At 39.9% G+C, this 10,000-nt stretch overlaps 1 protein-coding gene across 1 annotated transcript in view; it reads right to left on the bottom strand.

Annotated features, from left to right (window-relative positions):
* Positions 1-10,000, bottom strand: part of LOC127000826 (cell adhesion molecule 3-like) — a 102,653-nt gene that overhangs the window by 90,985 nt on the left and 1,668 nt on the right. Inside the window, exon 2 of the mRNA XM_050864884.1 lies at positions 5,096-5,292. Within this exon, the coding sequence (XP_050720841.1) occupies positions 5,096-5,292 (197 nt within the window). The remainder of the gene's footprint in view (positions 1-5,095; positions 5,293-10,000) is intronic.

Raw genomic sequence — 10,000 nt, 5'->3', positions numbered from 1 at the left:
TAAGAAGAGGAACCTGAATTTGAAGTACTTGATAATGATGATGATGATGATGGTAAAGAAGAAAAACAAAGAAAAAACACGAATATAAATAAAATGATAAAAAGTAACGGAAAAAAAAACATTAAGAGAAAGAGAAAAATTGACGAAAAGAGGAAGAAGAAAAGAAAAAGAAAAAAACAAGAAAAAATACTACAATTGTTTAAATGGATTGAGACAAGAAAGGTAGAGAGGATGGAAGAAAAGGAGGGAAGACAAAGTAAAGGAGAAGGAGGAGGAGGAAGAGAAAGAAGAAGACGGAGAAGTAAATATAGCTCAAGAATATGAAAAATAGGAGGAATATTGCGCGGAACATGAGAGAAAATTGAAGGAGGAATTGGTAAGAGTATTGCAGGAAAGGAGGAGGAGGAGGAGGAGGAGGAGGAGGAGGAACATTGCACGGGACATCAAGAGAATGGGAGGAAGATGTTGCCTTGGGCGTGGAGGGAAAACGAGGAAAGGAGGAGGAGGAGGAAGAGGAGGAAGCGGTTAATGGAAGGAGGGAGGGCAAGATAAGGCGATATTGTGTGTGTTTGTGTCTCTCTGTGTTTGTCTGTCTGTTTATCTAACCTTCCATTTGTCTGTATCTGTCTACTTTATGCCTTGCTTCCTTTTTTTGTCTCAGTCTGTCCAGCAATCGTTCCCTTTGTCTGTCTGTCTGTCTTTTCTCTCTACGTTTTCTTCTTCCCTACCTGTCTTTACCTGTCTATATCTTCCTTACCTGTATAGTTAGAGATAATTAAGGGATATGAAAGTAAAGCAAAAAAAAAAGGACAGTAGAAGTGGGGAATACGAGAAGATGTGAATTGTTTGAGAAGAAGAAGAAGGAGAAGAGAGGGGAAGAAAAAAAGAGAAGAGAAGAGATGAAGAAAAAGAAGAGGAGGAGGAAATAAGAAAAAAAGAAAAAGGAAATAAATCATATCAAGAAGACGAAGAAGAACAAGAAGAAAAGAGAAGAGAAAAGATGAAGAAGAAGAAGAAAATAAGAAAAAAAGAAAAAAAGGAAAAAAAAATCATATCACGAAGACGAAGAAGAACAAGCAGAACAGGAAGAAGAAGAACAAGAAGGGGAGGTGAGAGCGAGTGAAGAATGAAGGACTTAAGGGGAATATGATGATGAAGGGAAGGAGATGAAATATGTGAGGAGGAAGGGAAGGGATTGACAAGGGGTGACGGAGGAGAAACTGAAGGAGGAGGAGGAGGAAGAGAAGGAGGAGGAGGAGGTAAGGAGGTGGATGCTTGTGTCAGATAAAGGAGAAAACAAAGATGGAAAGAAGGAAGGAATGAAGGAATAGAAAATGAATAATAAAAGAAAGAAAAACGAAAAAGGAAGAAAGGAATAAATATAGAAGAGAGAGAAGAATGATAGGTAAGAAACAAGGAAAGAGGGAACGAACAAAGGTGGAAAGAAGGAAGGAAGAAATGTAAAAAAATGAATAACACAAGAAAGAAAAACGAAAGCAGGAAGAAAGGAATAAATATAGAAGAGATAGAAGAATGGTAGGGAAGGAGGAAAGAGGGAAGGAAAAGAGAATGGTAAACAGTATATGGTGGGTAACAAGAGAAGTAATGAGGAGAAATGAGAGAGGGAGGGAAAGGAGAAAGAGGAGGAGGAGGAGGAGGAGGAGCGAGAGAAAGGAGGTTTAGGAAGGACGTTATGAAGGGAAATATTATGGAGGAAAGTGAAGGTGGAGAGAATGTGAAGAGAAGGGAGAGAAAATAAGATAAGGGGAGGCTGGAGAGGATGAAAGGGAGAAGAGAGATAGACAGAAAGAGGAAAAGGAAGAGGAGAGGAAAAAGAGATAGGAGAGAGAAGACATTAGGAAGGATTAAGAGGAAGAGAGAAAAAAAAGAAGAAAGATAAAGATGAAAGAACAGTAGCAATAGAAGAGAGGGAAGGAAGGATAGTGAAGGAGAAGGAGGAGGAGGAAGAGGGAGGAGGAGGTAAATTAAGGAGGAGGAGGAGACAGTAAATATGAGAAAGAGGGAAAGGAAAGAACAGAAGTAGAAGAGAATAATGGAAGAGGAAGAAGAGGAAATGGAGGAAAGAGTAAAGGAAGGAAGGAGAGAAAGAAGGGAGAAATAGCAGACGGAGGAAAGGAAGAGGACAAGGTAGAAAAAGAAACAGAAAACGGAGGAGAATGAGGAGGAGGAGGAGGTAGAAAGGAGAGAGGGGAAGGAGTAGGAAAACCCATTGTAATAGATGTCGGCCATTATTGTAGAAAATGGAGTGGAATGAAAGGGTAATTGATTTTAAGGGAGACTATCTTTTTTTATTGTGTTACAGCGAAGGAGAAAATAATTAGTGAGGGGCTATTGTCTGGTGAGATGGGCCGAGATAGGAAAGCTGGGTTCTAATTTACCGAGGTCTGAGGAAGAAAAAATATATAGGGAAGAGTTTAGGGAAAGGAGGGAAGGGAAAGGAGGAAGAAGAGGCGTAGAGGGTAGAAAGGAGATGAAAAGAAAAAAGAAAATATATATATGGTGGAGGAAGAGTAGTGGGAAAGAGGGAAAGGAAGGAAAAAGGAAGAAGAGAAATAAGAGAGAGTAGAAAGGATAGGAGAGAAGGAAAATGGAGGAGAACAGGAAAGAGAGGGGTGGGTTGATTACAGTGAAGGAGGGAAGAGAAAGGAAGGAGGAAGAAGAGAAAAGGGAGGAAAAGGAGGAAAAGATTAAGAAACAATAACGGAAAATGAAAATAGGAGGGGAAGAGAAGGAAAGTGAGGGATGAAAATTAATTAATGGATAGATAGATATAGTGAGAGAGGAGTAGAGGGGAAGGAATAGGGGAGAGAGGGGAATAAGGGAAAAGGACAAAATAAAGAAAGGAAGGAAATGAAGCGAAGAAGAAGAAGAAGAAGAGAAAAAGAGAGACAGTTTAGGAATGTGAGGAAAGAAGGGAAAAGGAAAAAATATATGATGGGAGAAAGAGTAGAAGGAAAGAGGAAGAAGAGAAACGAAAGAAGATAGAAAGGAGAGAAGAGAAAGGAAAAAGAAAACTGGAGGAGAAGAGAAAGAAAGTGAGGAATGAAAATAAATGGAAAAATAGATATATATCATAGGGGAGAGTAGAGAGAAGAAGAGAAGGGAAGGGAAGGAGGGAGAAGAGAGAGAAGAGATGGAAGAAAGGGGAGGAAAGGAAGGGATTAAGAAAAGTGAAGGGGAAAAGAATGAAAGGGATGAAATTAAAAGGATGGATTGATGTATATGGTGAGGGGAGAGAAGGGAAAAGAGAAAAGGGAACCAAAGAGGAGGAGGAAAAAGAGGAGAGGAAAGTAAAGAGAAGTAAAAAGAGGAGAGGAAAGCAAAAAGGAGAAGGAAAAAGAGGAGTGGAAAGCAAAGAGGAAAGCAGGGGAGGGAAAAGATCAGAGAAATGAATGGGTAAAAGATTCCATGTGCAAGAAAATTAAAAGAAAAAAAGTGAAATGCGTGTTTTTTTAAGTATTTTCAGCATTTATTTATTTAGCATTAGTATTTTTAGCATTTATATTAGGGGGAAAATAAGTATGTAAAGAAGGAAAAATGTGAAATGCGTGTTTTTTGTAAGTATTTTCAGCATATATTTATTTAGCATTTATTATTTGTTGTATATACATTGGGGGAAAAATAAGTAAGTAAATAAACAACATCCACAAAATACATAAATAAAAAATAAACAAAGGCATATTACAGATTAGAATGTCTTTTGTTTTTCTCTTTCATTTTCATATATATTTTTTTCCCATCTTTAAAACACACACGGTCTCTCTCTCTCTCTTTACCTGTCCATCTATCTTTCTCTTTCATCTGTTCTCCCTTTATTTATTTCTGTTCCCCCGCCTACTCTTTTATTCCTTTTGCGCACCTTTCCCTTTATTTTCGTCCTCTCCTCCCTCCCCCTCCTTCATTCTCTCTCTCTCTCTCGTACTCTACAACTGTTTCCTCCTCACCTTTCCTCCCTCCCTTATCTTTCCTCCACAGATGTTCCTCTCTCTCTCCCTCCCTCCTTCTTCTCTAATCCTCCCTTCCTTCCCCTCCTTTCTACGCTATCTTTATCTCTTCTTCGTACCTCCTGTTTCCCTTTCACGTCTCTCCCTATCTTTATCTTTCTCCCTCTTTCCTCTCTCCTGTATTCCTTCCTCGTTCCCTCTCTTTCTTTTTTTAGTTTCCATCTGTATATATTCATTCTATTATGTTTATTTATGTTTATTTTAACCTTTTAACTTCCCTCTCAATCTATGTTCTTTTTGCAATTCTTCTCCCAGCACTCCGCACACACAAAACTCCCATTTCATCATCATTCCTCAAGGGATAAGCTCACATTTCACTGTTTCCTCTCATTACACACTCGTCCAACACGCATTATATTTGAGCGGCCCGTTTTGAATTACCGTTTTTATGTTTATTTTTCCCCTTCACGTGCTTCCTCTACTGTTAAAAATTCATACCCCTCATATTGTTATTTACATTCATTTCACAGACTCCTACTCACACACACCTTCATTTCTGTCTTTCTACACTCATCCAGCACATGCATTTTACACCCACACTCACCCATTCCACCCCACACCCACCCATTCCACCCCACACCCACCCTCATTCCACACCCACCCATCGTCATTCCACACCCACCCACACCCACATCCAATCCACCAATCCTCACTCCAATACTCACATACACAATCATTCCATTCATTCCACTCACATTCCACTCTCATTCCACAGTCATTCCACCCTCATTCCACAGTCATTCCACCCTCATTCCACAGTCATTCCACCGTCATTCCACAGTCATTCCACCCTCATTCCACAGTCATTCCACCCTCATTCCACAGTCATTCCACCCTCATTCCACAGTCATTCCACCCTTATTCCACAGTCATTCCACTCTCATTCCACAGTCATTCCACTCTCATTGCACAGTCATTCCACCCTCATTCCACAGTCATTCCACCCTCATTCCACAGTCATTCCACCCTCATTCCACAGTCATTCCACCCTCATTCCACAGTCATTCCACCCTCATTCCACAGGCATTCCACTCATTCCACAGTTATTCCACACTCACTCCTCTACTCACATTGATGGTGATGCCCGGCACGGTAAACACCACATTGGGCGGGTCGTTCTGCGGGATGTACTGGTAGAACTGCTTCCCGTCCTTCCACCACTTCAGCGAGTAGAGCACGTCCCCCTCCAGCGCTAGGTGGCAGCGGAGCGTCGCCTGCTTGCCCACGATCAGGTAGCGAGGTACCTCCACCTTGGTGATGCGGAGACCTGGGGAGGAGAAGGTGGGAGGTTAGGAGAGGGAGAGAGGAGGCTGGTGAAGGGAAAGAGACTGGAAAAGAGAGAGAAGGAGGCTGGAGGGTGATGGGGGAAGAAGAAGGATACTGGAGGTGAGGGGGACGAGACGGGAAGGCGAAGGAGGGGGTAGAGACAAGGTTAGGGAGGGAAGGCTAGTGAAAAGAGAGATAGAGAGTTATGGGCGACAGATTTCGTACCTTTTTCACACTTTGTCATCTCAATATAATGTTAATGGATTGGAGGTTGTTGACGGTGAGGAGAGAGGGAGGTTAAGAAGGAGAGGGGGCTGGGAGGCAACGGAGGAAGAGATAGGAGGTTAGAGAAAGGAGAGGAAATGGAGGTTAGGTGAGGGAGAGGAGAGAGGGAGGTTAAGAAGGAGAGGAGTCTGGGAGGCAAAGGAGGGAGACAGGAGGTTGGAGGAGGGAGTGGAAATGGAGGTTAGCGGAGTTAGAGAGACAGAGAGAAAGAGAGATGATGTTAGTAAGTGAGAGAGGCTGGTTGGTGAAGATGAAAATATATATAGAGAGTAACAGAGGTTAGTCAGGGATAGAGGTTGGTGAAGATGGGAAGAAAAAGGATAGATAGGTGAGGGAGAAAGGTTAGTGAAGATGGGGAAAAAGAGAGAGGTTGGGAGAAAGAATGGAGGTGGAATGAGAAAAGAAGCGTTCATTGTAAAAGAAAGAGAGGAAAAGTGAAAAAAAAAAGAGAGACGGAAGGTGGAGGAATGGAAAAACGTGTGATGTGGTATAACGGAAAAATTCAGGGTGGAGATGAGGGAGTGGAGGTGAAAGTTCTTGTGTGGAAGGAAGTGGAGTAGGTGGATGAATTGAAGAGGAGGAGAAACTGACCGATAAAAAAAAAAAGAAAAAAGGGAAGATGCGAAATTAAAGAAGAGAGAAAAGAGAAGAGGATCGATAAAGAGATAAGGGAGAAGAGGGAGGAGATGAAAAGAGGGAACAAACAGGAAGAGGAGAGAAAAGAAGAGATGAAAAGAAGAAAAGAGAAAGAAGAAGAGGATTGATAAAAGAGATAAGGGAGAAGAGGGAGGAGATGAAAAGAGGGAACAGACAGGAAGAGGAGGAAAAGGAAGAGATTAAAAAAGAAGGAAAAGGGAGAAGATCATCGATAAATTGATAAGGGAAAAGAGGGAGCAAATGAAAAGAAGGAAAAGAGAGGAGGAGGAGGAGGAGGAGGAGGAGGAGATTAAGTTAAGAAGAAAAGAAGATTAAGTTTTGGGTTCCTATTTTAGTATTGGTTGGTTTGTGTTTGTTTGTTTGTACGTGTGTTTGTTTACCTTGTTTACTGACGTTTGTATATGTTTTTGTTTGTTTGTGTTTGAATTCCTGTTTGTTTACCTTCGTTTGCATCAGTGTTTGTTTGATTAAGTTTGTAGCTGTTTGTTTACCTCTTCTGTTCGCAGCTGTTTGCTTGTTTGGGAGTCCTGCTTGTTTTTCGTTTGTTTACATGGACGTTGTTTGTTTGTTTGTTTATATTGTTTTGTGTGCTTGGGTAACTTGGGGATATTTTTTTTCTCTTTCTCTTTCTCTTGCAAAACGAAGGAGACGCAAAGCCAGAAGAGAGAGAGAGAGAGAGAGAGAGAGAGAGAGAGAGAGAGAGAGAGAGAGAGAGAGAGAGAGAGAGAGAGAGAGAGAGAGAGAGAGAGAGAGAGAGAGAGAGAGAGAGAGAGAGAACCGAAAGAAAAAATCCCACAACTTGCTGCTTCGAACTGAGAAAAAAAAAAGTTGATATGCTTCTGTTTTTTCCTTTTCCTCTTTTGCGTTTGTTAACTCTCTTTGGCAACACGAGACAAACTAGAAAGGCAAAGAGAGAGAGAGAGAGAGAGAGAGAGAGAGAGAGAGAGAGAGAGAGAGAGAGAGAGAGAGAGAGAGAGAGAGAGAGAGAGAGAGAGAGAGAGAGAGAGAGAGACGTGAATAGACAAACAGACACAGGTAGGTAGATATATAGATAGATAAAGTAGATAGGTAGATAGATAGGAAAACGAATAGATAGACAGATAGAAAGCCAGAGAGAGAGAGAGAGAGAGAGAGAGAGAGAGAGAGAGAGAGAGAGAGAGAGAGAGAGAGAGAGAGAGAGAGAGAGAGAGAGAGAGAGAGAGATTCACCTTCGGCTCAAAATAAAAAAAAATAAAAAAAATAGGCAGTGAGTGAGAGAATGATAGAGATGCAGATAAATTGATATATAGATAGATAGATAGACGTGTACATAGAAAGATAGAAAGACAAGTTAAGATAAATATTGAAAAACTGAAAGATTAATAGAGAGCCAAAAATATTCACGTCCGGATTAAACAAACAAAAAAATATATCTTTCTTTTCCACTTTCTCGACTAAACAAAAAAATCATCTTTCTTTTCCACTTTCTCGACTAAACAAAAAAAACATCTTTCTTTTCCACTTTCTCGACTAAACAAAAAAAAAACATTTCTTTTCCACTTTCTCGACTAAACAAAAAAAAAACATTTCTTTTCCACTTTCTCGACTAAACAAAAAAAAAACATCTTTCTTTTCCACTTTCTCGACTAAACAAAAAAAAAACATCTTTCTTTTCCACTTTCTCGACTAAACAAACAAACAAAAAAATACATCTTTCTTTACCACTTTCTCGACTCTCCGGAAGCACCACCAAGCACCTGTAGACTAGCTCACCTGTGCAGAGTTTTGACCCGCACACCTGCTCGCTATTGATTGCCCGCGTGACCCCGTGACCTGGTGTAGCATGACTAAGACGTCTCCTAACCTTGACCTCTTTAATAAGGCAATCCGTGACCTGAAGCCCTGGAACATTGACCTAGTGACATTAGATCTACTGTGACCTCGTGTAACCTATATTTTTAGTAACTCTGACCTAGGGTAGAGAAACGTGACCTAAATTGGCGTTTGACCTGGATAAAATAGCAACCTCAACCCCTGTAACATTGACCCATTGACATATACCAACTGTGACCCCGTGTGACCTATATGTTGAGTAACTCTGACCTAAGATAGAGAAACCCTTGACCTGAATTGGCCTTTAACCTAGTTTACATAGCTTTAAACCCTTGACCGTTGACCCACTAACATAAATAAAGTGATTTCGTGACCTTTATATTTGATAATTGACCAAATGAAGAAAAACTTTCGTAATGATTTTGGTAATTATCTTAATTGGCTTTTGACATAATTTAATTAACCTGAACTTCATGACCTACATCTTTAGTAAGTTTGACCTGATTAATAATATCAACTAAACTATCAAACAAATTACCAAACTTATAATATAATCCCTAATGACTTATGTGTGACCTGAGTTTGCTCTTGACCTAGTTTAAATAGTAACTCGATGACCTTCTGATCTAGTTTGACCAAGTGACTGTGATCATTTAGCAACGAATTGACAGGTGACTTTGACCTAATTTGAAGCTGTTGACGGGATTGGATGGCAGTTATTTGACCTTATTTGACACTTTGGCAGAGGTATACAGGCAACGGATTGACCACTCTAGAAAAGAATAGGATAGAGTTAAAGTACAGTAGAACAGACTTGATTAGAGTAGAAAAAGTAAGTTGTTGTTTCTATATTTTACTTTTACCCTTGAGCTGCTTCCTTTACTGCTAAAACAATCTAGGTGTCATTTATCTCCGTTCTCTAAACAACAAACAAAAAAACAAACGAACAAACAAACAAACACACAAACAAACAAACTAACTAACTAACTAACTAAGTAACCAACCAACCAACCAACCAACCAACCAACTAACTAACTAACTAACTAACTAACTAACTAACTAACTAACTAACTAACTAACTAACTAACTAACTAACTAACTAACTAACTAACTAACTAACTAACTAACTAACTAACAAACAAACAAACAAACAAACAAACACTTTCCCTTTCCACAAATGAACGAACTTACAAAATGATAGAAAACGAACATTTAATCCCTGAAACGTAGTAAGTGGTGTAACCCTGTGACCTCAATACGTGACCCGATATAAAAAAAGACGCCCTTGACCTAATCACGTATTCATCTTCCTATTTACCTTTTTTCACCTAATTAAGGCACGTCAAAGGCACAGGTAATTGATGCTCGTTTACCCGATCCACCTGCCGAGGAGAAAAGTGATGGCGATGAAAGAGGTGGTGGTGGTGGTGGTGGTGGTGGTGGTGGTGGTGACGTGAACCAACAAAGAATGACCTCACTTTGTTGTATAGAAAGTCTCATTAGTAAAGAAGCATATATGATTTTTCTGAGTCAAGACCTATCGTAATTGTTTGGGGTTTTGTTTTAAGTTTAGGTTATCTTCAAACACATGATAGCCTGCACCTTATGGTATATATCAACAAAGAATGACCTCACTTTGTTGTATAGAAAGCCTCATTAGTAAGGAAGCATATATGAATTTTCTGAGTCAAGACATTTATTAATTGTTACCTTCAAACACGTGGTAGCCTGCACCTTATGGTGTATATCAACAAAGAATGACCTCACTTTGTTGTATGGATAGTCTCATTAGTAAAGAAGCATATATGAATTTTCTGAGTCAAGACATTTATTAATTGTTTGGGGTTTTGTTAGGTTAGGTTAGGTTAAGTTTAGGGTACCTTCAAACACATGATAGCCAGCACCTTATGGTATATATCAACAAAGAATGACCTCACTTTGTTGTATAGCTAGTC

This window comes from Eriocheir sinensis, chromosome 19 (genome assembly GCF_024679095.1).
Source record: "Eriocheir sinensis breed Jianghai 21 chromosome 19, ASM2467909v1, whole genome shotgun sequence".
In the NCBI taxonomy this organism is placed as follows: Eukaryota; Metazoa; Arthropoda; class Malacostraca; order Decapoda; family Varunidae; genus Eriocheir; species Eriocheir sinensis.
Note: the sequence above shows the minus strand (reverse complement) of the source record. Positions and strands in the feature narration are given on the sequence as shown.